This window comes from Octopus sinensis, linkage group LG3, assembly GCF_006345805.1.
Source record: "Octopus sinensis linkage group LG3, ASM634580v1, whole genome shotgun sequence".
Lineage (NCBI taxonomy): Eukaryota > Metazoa > Mollusca > Cephalopoda > Octopoda > Octopodidae > Octopus > Octopus sinensis.
This window is the reverse complement of record NC_042999.1, coordinates 83,275,440-83,296,856: the sequence shown is the minus strand read 5'-3', so window position 1 is coordinate 83,296,856 and position 21,417 is coordinate 83,275,440. Positions and strand designations below refer to the sequence as shown.

The following is a 21,417-nucleotide window of genomic DNA, read 5'->3' as shown; positions in this document are numbered from 1 at the left end:
TTAACAGTGACATCGAAGTTTCAAACGTCCAAGCCATCATCAAAGTACTGTCAATACTATCCTTGGTAATGAAATATATATACACACACACACACGTATAGATAAACATATATTCAAACATGTATAAATATGCTCATGTGAATATATGAACACCTAGGATGTACTTTAACATAGTTATGACCATTACAAAGAATCCATTCATGTGAATGTGTAGTGGTAGGCCTCACCCCAGTAGTGATACTACAGATATACAACTCGATGTACTGTATTAAAAAAAAAAAAAGAAGAAAACAAAATTTTAAATCTCACAAAATAAGCATTTTAATTTTAATATGAATAGGGGCCAAAATTATCCAACAATTCAGAAAGATTCCTTCATCAAAAAGTTCAAACATCATTGGTCCTCAAAATATTACCTGTGCTCATAGCAAACTTTATAAGAGTCACTTTGATTAGTCACAGTTGATGGGTGAGTAGCTATAGCAACTGTAGTTTTAGGTGGTTAGTGATCATTGGATAGCAGTGCTGCAATAAGGCATGGAAACCCTGAGCTGCTATTTGGGAATCCCATAGGTCTAAGGTGTCCAACGCTAAGCTATGTATGCCACAGATGTGTGGATAGAGGCTCTAGTGCATTGCTTTGTGGCCTATAATAATGTTAATACAGTCTTGAGTGGATAGAATGGTTGGTCAGTAGTCGCTCAGTATTGATAAATGTGATGATGAGTATATTTGTTAATTAATTAAGTACATAAACCTCTGGTACAATCTCGTACTAGACACAATGAATGTTGGGATTAGTTGCAGTAGAAGCAGTGTTGATGACGATGATGATAATGATAATGGTGGTGGAAGTCCCTATTGTGGTAGTAGGAGTGTCAGTCAGGTAAGAGGAGGAGGTCAAACAATAAGCTACATAACAGTCATGGTACCCTTTACTACACCTACACATCAAGATGTTAATAGTATTAGTCAGAGTTAATATAATAATGATGGTGTTAGTCATCATAAAAGCAGTCAAGTGTATTGAGAAAAGGAGTGGAAAGGGAATCAATGATACCCTCTCCCCACTCCATCTACTATCACTACTCTTTAATATATATACACAATCTCACATCAAAAATGGTAAGGGATGATCACAGACAAAAGTGATTGGATCATGGTGAGGATGCTTAGCTCTGGATCACACTGAAACAAGCAGATATGATCAAAGATGCTTCAACCATAACATTTTTTTTTTTCATGATGGCAATATGAAATAAGATTTGGCTTGAATTTCTAACATGTCAGGGGTCCTCATTGGCTTCTTTGGTTATGATTGTTATAGCTGTTCAGTTTCAGGTCAGCCGTGACCAAGCAGACCAAAGGGCTTCCAGGCATGACCATCCCTGGGTACAAAGAAGCCAGGAGGACATTAACCCAACATATCCTTTTCTAAGATGGTATGGTGTGATTAGAAGGAGACTTGGTTCCTATTTTTAGCAGATGAAGTGACCTCAAGTGTTGGTCAGGTGTAATGGGGAAAAGGTTCAGAATAACTCCACTCTCTTCAGCCCTTCACACACTTATCATATATCACAGCAGATATGGTACCAGTGGCCAGGTAGTTTCACAGGGTCTTGGTTGTGAGAGTAGTGGAAAGAGATGAAGAGAAGTTCAGCTAATTAATTACATATCTCCCACCCTGCAGACACACAATCACACCTATACCCTCACGGCAAATATGGTGCTAGTAATTGTGGTGATAGTGAACCAAGAACAGTCTATATGCATTGGGTAATGCATGTTTATCATTCACACACACACACAGAGCAGTGATAGTAACAGCAGTTATAATATCGGATGTTGATGGCCTCATTAATCATCAGTCACTCAAAACAACCCTATACACCCACCATGACTCCTTCCCACTCTTAACACACAGCAGCTCACAATGGAGATAGTTGTAGAGGTGATAGTGGTATTAGCCTTAGTAATTACGGCCTAATGAAGTAGAAGGAGCTGCAGTAGAAAAAGGTTTGTTGTATTTGTTTGGCCCACGCTCAACCTTGATCAAGCAGTAAACCCTATCATTAAAGGCATTCCAGCCATAACTATCTCGATTCATTTCCAGATATAGCATATCTCTAACTACATTAGGCAATGTGTCCTTACCTTTTAAGACAGCAGGAAATAATTTCAGGGTGAGCATCTTGATCAGCTGAGTATGGGGCTATTTCTTTGATTCAGGTGGTGCAAAGTGACAACCAATGCGATGCTGAGCTACAAGGGGGAGAGAAATTGCATGCTTTACAAACTCTCCTTGCTCTCTGCATCTTGCAAACTCCCAGTTAATGTAAATGAAGGTGGTGATGGTAGCAGTGACTGGGTGATCGGTAGGATGATGCAGACAACAAAATGACAGCAAAAAGTGATGAGAAGGTCAGTAAAAGGAAGCAGTAGGCTGTGAATCTTTTCTGCACATCATTCAGCCTCAGCTGAGACCTGACTCAGTTATGATCAAACACATCTGAGGACCACCTTTGTCACTATATATAAATATACATATATCTATGGAATAGTTACTATGAAGCATTGTGTAGAATATATTATATAAAGGATCGTGGGTAAAGCCTGAAAAATGTGAATTAAAAGCAAGGCAAATCATAAGAAAACAAATATGTGAATTAATGTAGACTTACCTTGCATTCAATATTTCGGGGTTATGAACCCATTCATTGATTTCTTGAGGATGAGATCATAACCCCAAAATATTGAATGCAAAGTAAGTCTACATTAATTCACATATTTGTTTTCTTGTGATTTGCTTTTTGCTTTTACTTCGCATTGTTCTGGCCTCACCTATGATCCTTTATACAATTTATATATAAAGTTTTTCTTTAATTGAAAATGAAGCTGAGAGTTTGTCTCATGACTCAAGTTTCAAGCTACTGTGTGATCTTCAGGTGAAACTCGTTTCAATTTCAACCTCTGCAGCATGTATCGATGAATCTTCTCATTCATATGACACCCAATCAGGAAAGTAGCAGGGATACACTAATGTTTATTAATGATCATATCAACATCATTCCCCTTCTTAAGCACTCCTACTTCCTCACACTTGACAAAATTAATGGAGAAAAAAAAATGCAAGCAAGATGAAAAACACAGATATACTCATATTATATATACATATATATATATATACTCTGTGTATGTATCACTTTTGTATTTTCTCTTCTGAATTAATTATAAATTTATTTTGATTGTAGTTGGGGTTTGTTTCTTGTTTGTTGAAGTTCTTGTTGCTGCTGTTGTTGTTAAGGAACATAAATATTATCTTTTCTTTTAGTAAGAAAATATAAGACATTGAGAAGCAGAAAAAGATGAGGTTAAAGATCAATCAAAAAAAGAGAAAAAATATTTATAGTAGTCATAATAATAATAATAATAATTTTGGAGGAAGGAGCTAGTTGAATACATCAACCCCAGTGCTCAGCTGGTACTTATTTTATCAACTTTGAAAGGATGAAAGGCAAAGTTGACCTTGGCAGAATTTGAACTCAGATTGTAAAGGCAAACAAAATACCACTAAGCATTCTGCCCAATGTACAAATGATTCTGGCAGCTTACCAATTTAATAATAATAATAATGATGATAATAATAATTATAATCATAACAATAATGATGACAATAATAATTATAATCATAATAAAGATGATGACATTAATATAGAATCAACTGTTCCTTCTCCTCCAATTAATGGCACAAGGTGATGAATTTGAAAAGAGGAAATAGTCGATTCTCTGTTGTCTGCAGCACATAACTGATACTTTATTTTATTGACCCCAGAAGTATGAAAGGTAAAGTTGACATCGGTGGGATTTGAACTCAGAATATAGCGAGGCATTTTGTCTGACACTAACAATACAGCCACCCCATCACCATGATGATGACGATGATGAACGTTGTTTCCTATTATTTTCATTTGCCTCAACCAGCCCAGCAAAAGTTCTAAAGGGAAGGTTTATGTGTATTCTATAGGGTTAGGCATGTAGTGAGAGAAATGGTAACACCTTGATATTTATGGTCATTCTATATTAATTATAATCGTATTTTTTTTTTACCTTCCAGCCTTCCCACCTCTGGAGCAAAGATAAAAAAGAAAAGATAAAAAAGAAAGAAAAGTGATGTGTTAAATACATGTGAAACAGTTACAAACAGGAACTGAAACTGGGTTGCCAAAATTCTTATCACTGAAGAAGGTTTACCAGGAGCCAGAAAAACAAAAAGACTTTTCTTTCTTTTTTATTATTTGGCAATGTTTATTTTTTTCCTTCATCATCCCCTCCTCCTCCTCCTCTTTATATAAGCACAAAGCCCAATAGTTCAAGAGAAGAGCTTTAGTTAATAATTAATAGTTGATTGAATGAACACTACCAACATTTAATGTTATAAGGGGGGTACTTATTTTTTATCAACTGGGTACATGTTTTTATCAACCTTTTGCCACAGCCACCAGTACCAACACCAGAGGAATGAAAGGCAAAAAAACAAAACAAAACAAAATAACTACCACTGGTGGGATTTGAACACAGAATGAAGATAGCAATATATATATAAAGAGAGAGAGAGAGAGACAAGACTAAAAAACTGATGCAGCTCTCAAGTATTTCTGCTAAAATCTCCATCTTCCCTTTCATTAAAATAATCATAATAATAAAAATAAAAATAATATTGATAATAATAAATAATAGTAATAATGATAATAGGAACTGACTAAGACATTAAAAAAGAAATCATAGCTGTAATCATAAATAATCAATAATTATGATGACAGTGATCAATCATAATAATTCTTAATTACTGATAATGAAAGTCCCCCCTCTCCTTTCACAGTGGAGTTGTGTCTTTCCCCCTTTAGATATTTTTTTGTTTTTGTTTCATTTTTGTATTTTTTGTTTTATTTTGGTTATTTGGATTTTTTTGCTTTTGTTATTTATATTTTATTTTTGTTTTTTATTTCTTTATTAGTTTTTTTTTTTCTTTCCATTTTTCACTTGGCTATAAATAGGTCTTCCCTTTGACATTTGTATAAGTGTTCACAGGTCGGAATTCAGAACCATTGTTTGGTACTTTGCCAGCTCTTGGAGAGCCGTCCCAGTAGTTGTTGTATTTCGTCGGAGCACGATTATCTGGTTTGGCGTAGTAGTGGTCATTTTCTTGGTGGACACGCAGATTTGCCGTAGCATCATCAATCGTCGAGTCATTGTCCTGAGAATCTTTGCAGGTGCTCACTTTAAAACCGACAATGAAACCAAGCCCACTTGCCAACAGGAAGACAAAAACCAGCGAACCGATAAAAATGGGAGTCGGAATAAATTCAGCCGTAGTCAGATGGTTTCGTGACTCAATTGGTCGATGATCTGCAGAAGAGAAGTTATTTTTAAGAAATGTAATAATGAAGCACTGATCCAGCATGGCCACACCACACTGGCTGCAAATATATAGTAAAAAAAGTAGAATAATGTTATCTATATTTTATGATGATAAGATAACAAAAATCTCATTGATGTATCAGGTATTACATGAACATATATAAATATATATGCACACATATAGACATACACACATACATGTATATATACCTGCATATACAACCTCACACACATATATATATATATATATATATATATATATGCACACACACACTAACATATATATCTTCAAAATTTTATTAAATTTAAAACAATGAAAAATACAGAAAATGTCCAAAAAAGTTGCAAATTAACGAAAGCATAGTTTCTTATATATATATATTCAGAATATAAATGAAATTATATATTAATAAAGACAAGGTTTATCATATTGCAAATGAAATTATAAACACAATACATTCAAGGTTTATTGTATCAAGAAAACAAAGAGACTAAGCAAATATAATAAAGTATTATATATTAAAATGAAGTAAAATCTTTCCAAGTAATTATAGTTAGAAACTAATTTGAAATGAATATTACAAAAGCAAAGTGGTGAGTACTGAGAACAGAAAGCAAGCATGTGTCTGGAAATATGAGGAAATTAATGTTCAACTCTATACATAAATGTGAGTATGTGTATGTATACACATATACATACACACTCTGAAATATATACACAAACAGATTTACATATATACATTTAAACACATAGATTTATATACACATATATATATATATATATATATATATATATGTATGTAGTTATGATATACTCTGTTAAGAACATAGTAGAGTACAGGGTAAAGTTCATCCACCTTCAGATTTACCCTGTGCTAACCAGTAGTAAGTATTATACGTACTTCCAGGTTTGTGTTTGGGCATCTGCCGTATGTGAATAGATAATTGACAAAATTTGGAGTTAACATGGAGTACGGTTGGACATTTATTTTCAATTATATATATATATATATATATATATATATATATTTAATGAATAAGGAGAAAAATGGAGAGGTAATTAGTAAAATTATTTAATTATAAAATATGATGTCTCTGACAGCTGTTTCGATTCAGAAATCTTTAGATAATTAATTTATAAAATTAACATCATTATAAGATGAATCTCTTTTATAGCCATTATCTCATCATGTATTTCTAATCGGTATATCTTTACTACCTTTGAAGAGATTCATCTTATAATGATTTTAATTTTATAATTTAATTATCTAAAGATTTCTGAAACGAAACAGCTGTCAGAGATGCTGTCATATTTTATAATTAATAAATAATTTTATTAATTACCTCTCCATTTTCTTCTTATTCTTTAAATATATAAATATATGAACCACGGTTTTTATGGTTACCTTATAGTTGAACTTACTATGGATTAGTAACTAACCAGTATTTTCATTGGATTTATGATCCCTTAATGAGGTTTATTACCTTTCCTTGATTATATATATATATATATACACACATTTACATATATACACACACACACACATATATATATATACACACACAAACATCCATTTACATATATATATATATATATATATATATGTGTATATATATATATATATATACACATACACAAATTTACATACGCACACACACACACACATATATATATTATATACATATATACACACCTCACTATGAACTCTATGTTATTGTACCTAGCCATTTCTGGCATTCTATGCATTGATCTTCCTTGATTGTATTGAATCCTCTCTCTCTCTCTCTCTCTCTCTCTCTCTCTCTCTCTCTATATATATATATATATATTATATATATATATATATATATATATAAATATAAACGCACACACACACACATTATATATATTGGAAATGATGGAAACTAGAGATAATATCTCAATAAAACAATATTAAAAACAGCCAATAAAAATGATAGCCATCAATAAAAAATAAAAAAAAAAACAACTCTGAAATACATAAAAATCAGCCAGAACACTGGATTGTTCTTCCCTGAAAGGTGTAAAACTCAATTTGTGAGAAAAGAATACAGCTTAAATAAAAAAAATATACTTTCACTGAAAAACTGGAACATTTAAATACAAATATACAGACCTATAAATATATAAATGTATACAAATATGTAAACATACATACATATATATACACACACACACACACACATGCACATACATATACACACACATATATGCACAAATAGTCAAGTTGACCATGAGTAGTAGAAGTAAATTTTCTTGAATATATGTAGATGTAGAAATGTCTTAAGCACTTCTAACATATATTTATGAGAGACATGAATGTCAGTTCGTATCCAGACAAGACACATAAATCTCTGAAGTTCCAGCCACTTTGCTGTTACTATTTAATACAGAATGGAATACAAAAGACAATAAATCAGGCTGCAGTATTTGGTTCCTGTAACATCAAATTTAGCTCTTTTTCCAGGTATGAACCTCAAAGAAAGCACATTCTAGCTAGTCTCATATTATAAATCAATAAAATCAATCTAAACACAAACACACTAATCAATATCCAATAACCAATTAATAGGGTCAATTGCCAATCAATATATGTTCAGGCACACGAATGGTTGTGTATTTAAGAAGCTTGCTTTGCAACCATGTGCTTTCAGGTTCAATTCCACTGCACAGCACCTTGGATCAATGTGTTCCACTATAGCCTTGGGCAAACAATGCTGTGTGAGTAAATTTAGTAGATGGAAAATGTATAGAAGCCTGTCAAATGTGTGCATGTCTCTCTTTGTATTTGTCCCCTACCACTACTTTAAAACTGATGTTTTTGGCGTCATTGTAACTTAGTGGTTCACCAGTAGAATAAGTACCAGACATGAAAATAAGCATTAGGGCTGATTTGTTTGACTAAACCCTTTAATACAGTGCCCCAGGATGACCACAATCCAATGACTGAAACAGTTCAAAATGACATCTTACCATTTTAAAAATGGAATATGATAAGGTAGTCATGGATACGTTGTTTGAATAAAACACGGAATGGTAAAGGCTAGAATGTATTTGATCAAAAGTCTATTTGAACAAGACTGATCTAGGGCTAAACAAACAATCACCAAGGATTGAAATCCTCAGTTTTAGATCTACAATTAATAAAAATGACAATTATCAGAATTTTAGACTAGTTTAAACAAATTAATCAAGTGCATTTTTTTTCAATTCTATGCATACATCTTATGGTAAATGCAAAACAAATACATCAGCTATATTGCCAAGACACTACTGTCTACAAGTTGTGTTGCTAGGGAAACTCAGTATGATACCTCTTTCTTCCTTGAGTTATAATAATAAAAATATTCAGACAAATACATGACAAAAACACCGGGACTAACAAGTATATATAACATACAGAAAACAGCACTAAGCACCGCATACATCCTACATAAAACATTTTTAATACAGTAATAATAAGAGAATCACAACAAACCACAGCACAGAGCTGCACTTGGTAGTGCTGTGAAAGCATGTGATGAAAATAAGACTACTGAATAATAACTATTATTATATCTATTAATGCCAAATGTTAAGAATGTGAATAATAAGAAAAATTGGAATTGAGCACCCTCATCCACTGGACATGTCTAAGTGGCAGCTCACCCTGCTGAATTGCTCTCTAATGATACATACATACATAAATAATTAGCAATGTGAGTTAACGTCCTTCTATGCTGGCTTGGGTTGGCTGGGTTGACAGGATCCAATGAATCAGAGGACAGTGTCAAGCTCTACTCCTAATGTCTGCTTTGGCATGTTTTCTATGGTTGGATGCCCTTCCTAATACCAACCACTTTAAAGAGGGTATTGGGCACTTCGTTTGTGACATCAGCACTAGTGAGATTGCCAAGTAACTTGCAAGACAAAAAAATTTTTTTTAAATCCTTCAACTGAGTGAGGCTGTAGTAGAAGGGGCAGTTGCTCTGTCTGCCTCTCACTCCTGCTATATATACATATACCACAGATTACAAAACTTATATGCTCCTCTGAAGAAAGAAAATATATTCCTTTGTCTTTCTTCAACATTTAAGAATACAAACTCCACTGACTATCACCACAATGAAGAGCATAGGCTCGAAACGCAAAAGACTTTCTCACTTCCCAAGTGTTAAACTAATACATCTGTTTGTTGTTTACACACCTGACTTCAATTTTTTTTTCTGTAAATTCTCACTACATGCAGACACACATACATATGGATAAAAACATATATATGCAGTCTTCAATGAATATGGTAGAAGAAGAAAGGTCTCAGAGAATTAAATCAACAATCTAAATGTGATTCCAACTAATAACTATTTTAAGCAGCTAAGATACTAGAAATGGCATAACTATCATTACACATAATTCCACCAGTCACTCAAATCAATAGGGATGGTCAGTTGTTAATTTGTAGCTCTGGTTACTAAGATGTCCTAAATGAAAAACCAACTTCACTAATGCATCAGAGTATATATATATATATATATATATATATATATATATAACATTCTTCTACTGGTATCATTCTACTGGCATTCTCATAGCCTAAAATAAGTTGCAAAACTCTACAATATTCATAGTCTTTATTTTCTTCATTGGTATTCATTTGATCAACAACAGAAGGACGAAAGGCAAAGCAGACCAAGACAAGAATTGAACTCAGAACATAACCAAATACAAAATATATTTTATATAATGTTCTATCAATTTTGTCATCTGCCCTCTGTGCTGTAATTTAAAATACACAAAAATATTAAAAAGAAAACCAGAAAAATAAAAAAAAAAGTTAAAAACATAAAAAAGTTATGTAAAGTAATAGTTCCTTCTAAATTTCAAAACCTGATTACTACAATGCATACATTTCCTGCAGACAACACAACACTACACTGTAAGCCATAAGCGAAATTACAGGGGCAGATTGGTTATGTAAAACATTCTGTTCAACATTTCCAAAGTGTATAAAATAAATAAACAAACAAACAAAGCTACATGAAAATAAAAAGAAATTTAAAAAGTAAGAAAAGGAAACAAGTAAACTAAAGGAACAAAACAATAATCTATTTTACCAAATGTAAATAGAGCAAAATGGTTGGGTTTTTTTTAACATCACGATTTTTTTTTTTTATGGAGTTGATTGTAATCTTAGATTCTAAATAAACCAAAATGTCTCACGGGAATGAATACATGACAACTGATGCATGTTGGTAAACCTGTTAGGGTCTGAAGTGCTTCCACATGGTTTTCATTAACAATTTTAATGAGACCAATGGGAGAGGAACTTGTGTTTGAATTCCTTGACCTACTAAATCATACACACTACAGCAGAAATATCTCAATTCCAATCACATCTCTCCACAACTGTTTTACAAGCATTATATATCACCATCATATCATTTTACTTCCACATATGCATGCTTGCATGAGTCAGATGGAATATATGGAGGAAGATTTTCTATGGTTGGATGCCCTTCCTGTCATCAACTCTTAACTCTTTCCATGCAAGGTAATATTTCCCCAAGGCCAGCATATTTTCACTGAAGATTGGGAATGAATGATATTTATTTACAACAATCACATGACAGCTATAGTAGAAAATATGGCCCAAGGTACCATGCAGTGAGACTGAACCTGAAATCATGTGGTTGTTAGGAAGCAAAGTTCTAAACCACATACCGATGCCTGTCTGCCAATGCATACACACACACACATGTATTCCCAGATGGTTATAAAGTCCTCTTCATTATTACAAGGTCCCAGGATCATCCCACTGCATGGAATTTGAATTCAGGATGTGAGGATGGATGAAAGACCACTAAGCATTTTACCTGACATGCTAAAAATTCTGCCAGCTCACCACCTCAATTATAATATAATAATAATAATAATAATCCTTACTACTATAGGCACATCATCATTATCATCATCGTTGTTTAACATCCGCTTTCCATACTGGCATGAGTTGGATGGTTTGACTGAGGGCTGGCAAGCCAGAAAGCTGCTGAAGTTATGAGAGAGGAGCTTAAGTTGATTACATCAACTGTGCCCCAGTATTCAAATAGTACTTAATTTATTGACCCTGGAAGGTTGAAATTCTGCCTTGGCAGAATTTGAACTCAGAACACGTTAAGACAGAAATAATGCCACTAAGCATTTTGCTCAGTGTGCTAATCATTCTACCAGTTCAATGCCTTAATAATAATAATAATAATAATGATAATAATAATAATAATAATCCTTTTAACTGTAGGCACAAGGCCAGAAATTTTGAGGGAGGGGTAAGTCGATTACATTGACCCCAGTATTTTCCTGGTATTTAATTTATCAACCTTGAAAGGATGAAAGGCAAAGTTGACCTCGGAAGAATTTGAGCTCAGAATGAAGCAACAGGTGAAATACTGCTAATCATTTTGTCCAGCGTGCTAACTATTCTGGCAGCTCACCACCTTCTTAGTAGTAATAATAATAATAATAATAATAATAATAATTTTCAACTAGCAATAACCACATTGAAGTTGAAAATTATTATTATTATTATTATTAATATTATAAAGAATAACATCTTGTGATGAAAAATAGCTATCAAGACTGTAGTTATTTTGACAATGATTAAAGTGTTGCTGCCGATTCCTCTTTCTTGCGCCTTTTCTTTTCTATCTCAGAGCAGTAAGAAGATTTGGGAAGTTAACCACAGTTGTCTTCAAACCAGTCTGTTTTTAATAACAACAACAAGCATCACAAACTTCCCGATACATGAACATAAACACAGACAGACATCAGAAACAGAAAAAGAAAAAAAAAAAAGACTACCTGAGAGCCAAACTGATGGAACTGACAGGTAAAATATATATATATATATATATTATATATATATATATGTATAGATGAAAAGCAATAGTAAACTTGGAATAAACTACTAACCACCAGGGCATTAACCAAGCTTGTACTTACTATACAATACAGACATGACACTAAGTAAACATTTAAATGGTAACAGTAAAAAAAGTGAAAAAGAAAACAAGAGTCAAGTAGACTAAGAAGAAAAGTTCTAGATACATACAGCTATGCATACACAAATAGATAAACATATACATCAAACACATACTCACATACTGCTATATATACACATACAGATATGCACACACAGACACATGTATGTATGTATATAAAGAAAAGTAAAGACCCCCTTTGGTCATGAATGACCACAGGATTACATCTAGAAAGTTCCCCTTTGAGGTACAAGTCCAAGCAAGGTTGTTGCGGCGGCGAGCTGGCAGAAATGTTAGCAAGCCGGGCGAAATGCTTTGCAGCATTTCGTCTGCCGCTATGTTCTGAGTTCAAATTCCGCCGAGGTCGACTTTGCCATTCATCCTTTCGGGGTCGATTAAATAAGTACCAGTTATGCACTGGGGTCGATATAATCGACTTAATCTGTTTATCTGTCAGTGTTTGTCCCCTCTGTGTTTAGCCCCTTGTGGGTAGTAAAGAAATAGGTTGTTTTGTGGAAGACCAGCAATTGCCCATACATAGCAGTTTTCCTTCTCCATGCCACCAATGTTGCCCATGGGAAAGACAAAGGCAATCAGCTTGGCCCCAGTGATGATGTCACTCATTTCCACAGTCCAGTGAACTGGAGCAACATGAAATAAAGTGTCAGGTTCAACAACACACCACACAGCCTGGTCTGGGAACTGAACTCACAACCTCATGATTGTAAGCCCAACACCAACCATTGAAACATGCATCTTCATTACAGATATATACACATACACATCATCATCATTTTAATGGGCACTTTTTCATTCTTGCATGGGTCAGACAGAATTTATCATAATAGATTTCCTGTAGATGAATGACCTTCCTGTCATGAACCCTTACCAATTTCTAAGAAAGTTACCATTTCCCCCATGGTCAGACATGTCTTTGCAAACTATAGGAAATAACACATACACCTATACATGCATATATATATATATATATATATATATATATATATATATATATATATATGTATGTATGTATGTATGTATGTATACACACACACACAAAGGGCTTATTTCAGTTTCTGACAAACAAATCCGCACGCAAAACTTTGGTTGGGTTAGATTTATAATAGAACACAGTCGCCTAAGGTAACTTGCAATGGAACTGAACCCAAAACCATATGACAGGAAAGTAAGTTTCTTAACCACACAGCTACATCTACACCTAAAGGATGTTTATAAAACCTAGTTCCCTAAACGGTCAGCCAACTAAGTAGTAACTAGGCCCAACACAGCTTAACTTTGATGATAGGATGGGAACCAAATGTTTTCAATATGATATCATTGTGTGAAATATATGTGCATATATATACATAAACACACTCATGTGTGTGTGTGTATATATATATATATATATATATACACACACACACATATATATATATACATATATATATACACACACACACACATATATATATATATACATATATATACACACATATATATACATAATATTAGAGAGAATGAATGTGTGTGTGAATTATACTGAAGACAGCAACCATACACTCACACATACAGTAAAAACAGACAAGAATAACAGAATGGCATGAAACAAAAACATTTTTAACACCATCTTCGTTTTCTATCTATAAAATTTAAAAATATAAACAAATCATTTGGTCTACTTCCTACATTATTCAATGTTATGTTAAATAATGTTTTGTGTAGGAAAGTACTTGCAATAGTTTCTTTTTTTTCTTATATTTTTATAAGACAACCATATTTTTGGTTTTTTTTTTTCAACTTTATTTTTATCTTCTTATTTTTTCCTTTTTTTGACGTTCTTTCTCAGACTTTCTGATGTTTGTTTTCAATTAAAAGGTGTTTGATAATATATATTCACACAGTTTTCTTTATTTATATTGTTTTTTTTTCTCCTTTTCCTTTTATATATATATATATATATATATATATATATATATATATATATATATATATATGTGTGTGTGTGGTGTGTGTGTGTGTGTGGAAGGTAATCTCAAAACTGAAAGTTCTTAATACACCTGCAGAAACAATACTTGTTGCCTTACTTGATGGTTTAATAATAATAATAATATTAACAATAACAATGATGATGATGATGATGATGATATTATTATTATTATTATTATTATCATTATTATTATTGAATGGTTGATCTTTATTTTATTTAAAAAAAAAAATTTTGTTATTAATATCATTATTATTAATTTAGCTTTACATTTTATTCAGTTAATGAGCATTTTATACAGACCATGCTGTAACACCATTTGTAACTGCTGAAAGTACCAAAAAACAAAAAAAAAAATAATAATGTAGAAATGAAAAAGAAACTAACGTACTAAACGGAACTGGTAAAAATGATGCAAACATACACAGATGTACAAAACATGAATCTCCCACATCATTTAGTCTTTCTCTCTCATACACAAACACACACATAACACGCAGGTAAATACATACATATATATACACACACACACACAGACACATACATTGTACATAAATATAATATAATATATATACATATAAATTCATACATACATACACATGTTTTCTTTTTGTTTACTTTCAGTTGTTATTTCTTCTTTAAATTTTAAATTGGAATCATGCACAATAGTGTTGTTTGTTGCAGACTGCCAATGGGCCATTCAAAGGTTCACAGTAAATCAATAGGTGCAAAGCAAGACAAATATTTGTGAAGAATGTCATTACAAAGTACTTGTAATTTTTTTTTTTCTTTTTTGTATTTTCCCTTCTTGACAATGTTTACATCTGGTTGAGACATAAACAGATGTACATGTGTACTCATCCGACCCATGCAAGCATTGGAAAACCAAACATATACCTTCTACCCTTTCACTTGTTTCAGTCTTTAGACTGTGGCCATGCTGGGGCACTACCTTGAAAAATTTTAGCCAAATGAATTGACCTAGTACTTATTCTATTGGGCTTCTTTCAGCTTCCATCAACCAAATCCACTCACAAGGTTTTAGTCAGCTAGAAGCTGACTAAATAAGCTTATATGCTGTGAGGGAAAGCGAATTCTAGTTTGGGGCAAGGTTCTTCTTCAGAGAAGCTAAAGAAAGAAAAGTTCACTACATAAAATATCCGCATTCACATATCTGCTTTATATTACACAAATTTATTGTATTTTAAAAGTTTTATAAAATAATTTATTTTCCTTCCCGATACAGGCCAGAAGGATAGCTTTTTTTTTTTTTTTACTTTTTGTAAAATCTATGCCTTGGACATCATCACCACTATAACAATGAACTATGAATCATTTCCGAATACGTAATGAAAAATCATAGGATATAATCACACAATAAATATTGCATACTAATCAGACTTAACCTAGCCCAACAGGCATGACAGACACCCTTTAATGAAATTCCTCAGGACATATGTCACCTGCCATAGTTTCAAGTTCTTTAAGAAAGACAGGAAGGGCTTAAGCACTAAGGTTGACATCACAAGATCTTACAGTGGTGGAGACTGGTACTGAGAGGTACATGTAGTGGACAATGAAGGTGAATGTATGTGGGAAGTAACTTAACAGAAACCTGCTATATTCTCCCACCACCACACTCACACACATTGTCACTGCTATGCTCCCACTATCATTACAATATTTTTTACAATTATTTTCCTTTATTATTTCCTCCCCACCCCTTTTTTTTCAAATTTTATGTTAATTAAATGTCCTCCTACCACCCTCCTAAAATGTAATTTTTTTGACCAAATGCTTCTCCCTTCCTTTTACATATCTGGATTTTTTTTCACCTCTTTCTTCTCTAGATTCTCCTCTTCCTTTCCCCACTTAATTGTCTAGACTACCTTTAATTTGTTTTCCCCAAGTATGTTACATCACCTGTCAAGAAAAAGAAAAGGCTTGTCAAGGAGTGACTGTTGCACAGTTCACTGACAGCAGCTCACCTCTTCCTGCTAACTTTTTCTCTCCAGTTACATCATTCCATCAGCACAATTTGTGGGGTATAGTGGAAGGAAGGAACAAACCATTGCCATGGGTACCATTTCCACCAGGACCAATGCGCAAAATCCACTAACTCCATAATCGAAAGCAATAACACTACTACCACCTCTACTATGACCACTGCTATCTACTACTACTGTTGCTGATGATGACACTACTTCAACTATTTGACCTATCCCTCTAACCCACACTTCTACACTGTCAACAATGCTGTAGTTGAGCCAACAAAGGAACTGCAACCTTTTAGAAATAGCTGCTTAATCTCCCTTTAACCACACCCTCCTGACATTTTTTTTATAGTTTAAAAAGAAGGGGAAGGGTAGCACCTATGATTTACTGCAAGACCTTTAAAATTTATAAGAGGAGGGGGAAAATTTGGGGACGAAACTACCAAGGATTGCTGCTATAGGAAGTAGAACAGCTATCTTCTGACTTGAGACTTGGTCTGAAGCATACAACAGAGTAATCTCTGTTAAAAGCTGCCAAGTGCCAGAAGGCAGAATAAAAACAGGCAATGGATTAAGATTAGTACGTTAACCCCCTTTCATTACCATATTCCATTGAAATATGCTGCTTTTATTTCAATTAATTTTGAAAATAAAGAAGAATTTTGTAAAACAGCTTCGGCATTATTGAGCTGGTGTTTGGAACAAATTAACTTGAAAATTTGATGGAAGGTTTTAATTTAGAACACTTTAAAACAGGAAATGGGTGTCATAGAATGAGGAGTGGTCTCAGGCAGACTGGCATCAAAAGAGTTAGAACAGCAAAACACTATGCCTGAAATAAAAATGATGTGAATGGACTCTACTGGAATGTCAGTCAAATGACAAAAAGCCATCACAGAAACACACACAAAAGAAGAAGAAGAAAAAAAACAGTATGGTGGATTGCATCCCATCTAATTTAGATGCCATGGTTCTCTCCTTGGCTCAGGCTTACCTAGATTTACAATATAACAAAAAAGCAGTAGTTCTGTTATCATTTTACAACTTACCTGATCAAAAAACATTGAACAATAATATATTCCTCCTAAAACGTTTCTCTTACTCAGTCACCTCTTTATTTTCTCTCTCTCTCTCACTTCAAATCTTTCTTTTTCTCCATGAATTTTCCCTTTTGTCTTCCTATTTTTCCATTACCACTTACCTCTTTTCAATATCCCTTGTATTACAACTTTTTCCACATTTTTCAACTGTACTCGGTCTCCCCCCAGTCTCTCTCTCTCTCTCTCTCTCTCTCTCTCTCTCTCTCTCTCTCACTCTTCTTTCTATTCAGTCTTTTACTCTACCTCTCTCATCTCACCTTTTTATCCCTTACTTCAAGAATGGAAATTTCGTTCCTTTCAACCACACACCAATAAAGTCCCTCATGAGGTGACATATTTTCCTATTTTAAAAAATGTTTTTTTTTTTTTTGCAGGACAGATACTTAGCTGCCATGTAAGGTATTTCAAGTTACCAAAATTAATTTGCATAATTTAAACAAAGGTGAGCTCAGAGATATACCAGTGGTATATATCTGAACAACAAAGATAAATACAGGTATATCAAATACCAGATAACAAATTCTTGATTTATTGAAATTATCTCAGTTTGGCACTGGTTACTAAGTTTCTGTTACACACATACATATCAAAATATTTAAGATGTGTGCAACAAATAATGGGCAGAGTGATCAAAACAAACAATACAACAAAAATGTGGTGTTTCTTATCAAAGCTGTGATGTCAAAAACTGTGACAAAAACTGTAGTGTCTACAGCAAAGCTGTAGTATTCACAAAAATCTGTTGTGCCCATAACAAAGCTTTGAGGCCACAATAAAGCTATGTTGTCTACAAAAAAATAAATAAATAAAAAGCAATAGTGAGCACAACAAAGCTGTAGCATCTACAGCAAAGCTATATAAGTCCACAACAAAACCATGGTGTTCAGAAACAAAAGGCTGATGATGTTTGCTCTCAACGAACAACAATGGGTCCCTGAACAGAGAAAGCCATGGTGTCCATAGGCAAGCCATACTTTAAGATAGTGTCCATTTGTTAATATGAGGGTGACAATAGATAAATATTTGGTTTCCACTGTCACCTAGCAGCTGCTACTGTCCAAAACAGAGTCAGCCAGTGTCAAATGTAAATTAGTCAAAACAACCAGAGAAAAATGATGCCTTAGTCATAACAGCAGACAAAAATCAGCATGTCTGTGCTTACTTTATAGTACAACAAAAAAATCAACACCTCAAAATGACGATAGCACATCCACAAAAAAAAAATAAATAAAATAAAATAATAGGTTTCATATAATGAAAACTGAAAAGTACAAAACATATTTAATAATTCTTTTTTGAAATATTGGCTCTCAAGGAACATCACATAAAGCTATAAATAATAGCATGTAAATGTTGAGATGAAAAACCCTTCTGGATAGAGAAAGTCAAAGCCTGCCTGCAAGTTTATGTGATGTAGTTCAAGAGTTAATATTCTGGCAAAAGAATTATTTCAGGTTCTCTCATAAGTTGATAAATTCTTGAATGTGATAATGACTATAAATAAGAATAATGATAGATGCACACAACAGAAAACATGATGTCTAAAAAGAATGGAGAGACACAGAGGTGCTAGACCAACTTGACAGTTATAGCAAACAAACAACCCAGCAAACATGATGCAGTGTAACAAATGGTGAATGAATGATAATAAAGGTGGTGTATATATATAATAAGTGTAAACATGCGTGTCAACAACAAACATGCTGTGCACGGCAAAGACAGTGTCAACGGGAATCAAAGACACGGGTGATCACAACAAACGTGAGTACAACATATGAAGACATGGTGCCCATATCAAATTTAAAAAAAGAAGTGGAGGACACAAACTCCATGCTTATCATAACCCATAAACGTTATACACATATTAGACAAATAATTAATTGAAAAGAACCATTAAAAATGAATACCCCATGTGAAAAAGCTGCTTTTGGCTAATCAAAAGAGTTCCCTTTGTTTCCAAGGAAAAGTAGCCACAGAGTGAAAAAGTAAATGCATGCAAGAGTAAGAAGCATTGTAAAGACAACAAAAACTAAAGAGTGAGTTGAACTAAAAACAACATTTTTTTTAGGACACAAAATAGAAAAAAAGAAAAACAGTACAACAAAATCAGCCAGTGTTTTAGTGCAAGTGAACACACAAGATCAGCAAGGAGACAGTAGATAGGTAAAAGAATAGTTAAATGGATGGATAGTTGGTTAGCTGAACAATTGACAGGCAGATGACAAGATGTATGGATGAATGAGTGATGATGGTGATGCTAATTAAAGGAGGAAGTGAAATGGAAGAGGCTGAGATAGAAGTGGTAGTAGTGTGGTGGTGATAAAGAATGAATATTACTGTGTATATGAATAAGAAGATGAACGAAGAGGATGATAATGAAAGACAGAAAACATAAAGAAGAAAGAAGAAAATATGGAAGAAACTGGAAAGAAAAAGAAATGACAAAGGAAAAAAGAAAAGAAAAGACAGCCTCAGTGTTAAGAAAACCAAAAAGTAGTAGTAGTCGTCATAATAGCAGCAGTAGTAGCAGCAGCAGTAAAAGTAGAAGAAAAAGTGAAACAACTGCAGAAGAATGAGTGTGAAGAGAGAAAAAGGAGAAACAATTCAAAATGAAAAGTGCTTCGGAACAAATGGACGAATGCAAAGACAGACACACACATATATGGTAAAAGATGGTGGGGAATATTACTGGTATTTCTCCCAGAGTGCTCAATACAAAAATCATGTGGGTACCAGTGATATTTTAGGGAAACAAAAGGCTAAATTATACTGCGTCCTCATGACAAAAATGAGCCTTGTGCCTAAGCAAAAGAATCAGTTATTACCATTCTTTATCATATTCTATTATTAGTGATAATGGGTTGGCAGACATGGTGCCAAACAAAATTCTCTGAGTTCAAATTCTCTAGCAGTCAGCTTTTTGCTTTTAATCCTTCATGGTTCAATAAAATAAATCCCAGACTGGTGTTGAATTGATTAACTAATCCTTTTTAAGATTTCTGATAATGTGCCAAGAATAGAAATCATGATAATTAAAAGTGAAAAGCAATTGGCAAAAGCATCAAAGTGTTTGACAAAATGCCTTGTACCATTTCATGAGGTCTCTTTACAATGTGAGTTCAAATCTTGCCCTACTTGACTATGTTTACTGCCTGTCAAGTTCTTAATAAAGTACCAGTCGAATAGTGGAATTCCTCTAATTGATTGTTCCCTCTACTTGAATGTAGTTCAAATAAATATCACTATCATTAAGCTGTTTAACTGGCAGAATTGTTACAATGTTGAGAAAGATTATCAGTTCAAATACTGCCAAAGGCAACTTTGGTCTTGTCCTTTAAAGGTTGATAAAATAAAGTACCATCTATGGTCTGGGATGATGGGATCAACTAACCCCTTCCCCAAATGGTTGACCTTATTTTAAAATTAGAAACAATCATTATTATTATAATTATTAAAGTATTGGGGCTCTGAAAGGGATCTCAGGGAGTAGCATCCCTGCCTTCCTGAGCAAGTTTTCCACCACATTTCTTAAAAATCATGGTAGAGGACTTGGTCTCAAGACCACTCATGTCTAGAAACTGAGGTTGGGGAGTAAGCAAGGGCATGCTCTCTGTAGAAAATCCAGCTCCCAAAAAAGCCTCATGATAGCAGGGAAGAATGGGTTTTGTTATTATTATAGACATCACACAGTATACGATATCATGAGGTTGTTGATTGAAGATATTGTGTCGATCTAATCAAGTGGCCCTCTCCCCCCAAATTTCAGGCCTTGTGCTTTTAGTAGAAAGGATTATTATTATTATTATTATTATTATTGAGACAGTGAACTGGCAGAATTGTTAGCAGGATGGGCAAAATGCTTAGTAATATTTTGAACCAAGGTCGA

General features: G+C 33.5%; 1 protein-coding gene across 6 annotated transcripts in view; it reads right to left on the bottom strand.

Annotated features, from left to right (window-relative positions):
- Nucleotides 1-1,242: 1,242 nt before the first annotated feature.
- LOC115209116 (semaphorin-1A) overlaps nt 1,243-21,417 on the bottom strand; it is a 386,134-nt gene continuing 365,959 nt past the window's right edge. For all 6 annotated transcript variants that reach the window (XM_029777245.2, XM_029777247.2, XM_036501112.1 and 3 more), the window contains one exon: nt 1,243-5,406. In XM_029777245.2, coding sequence (XP_029633105.1) covers nt 5,045-5,406 — 362 coding nt within the window. In that variant the 3' untranslated portion in view covers nt 1,243-5,044. The remainder of the gene's footprint in view (nt 5,407-21,417) is intronic.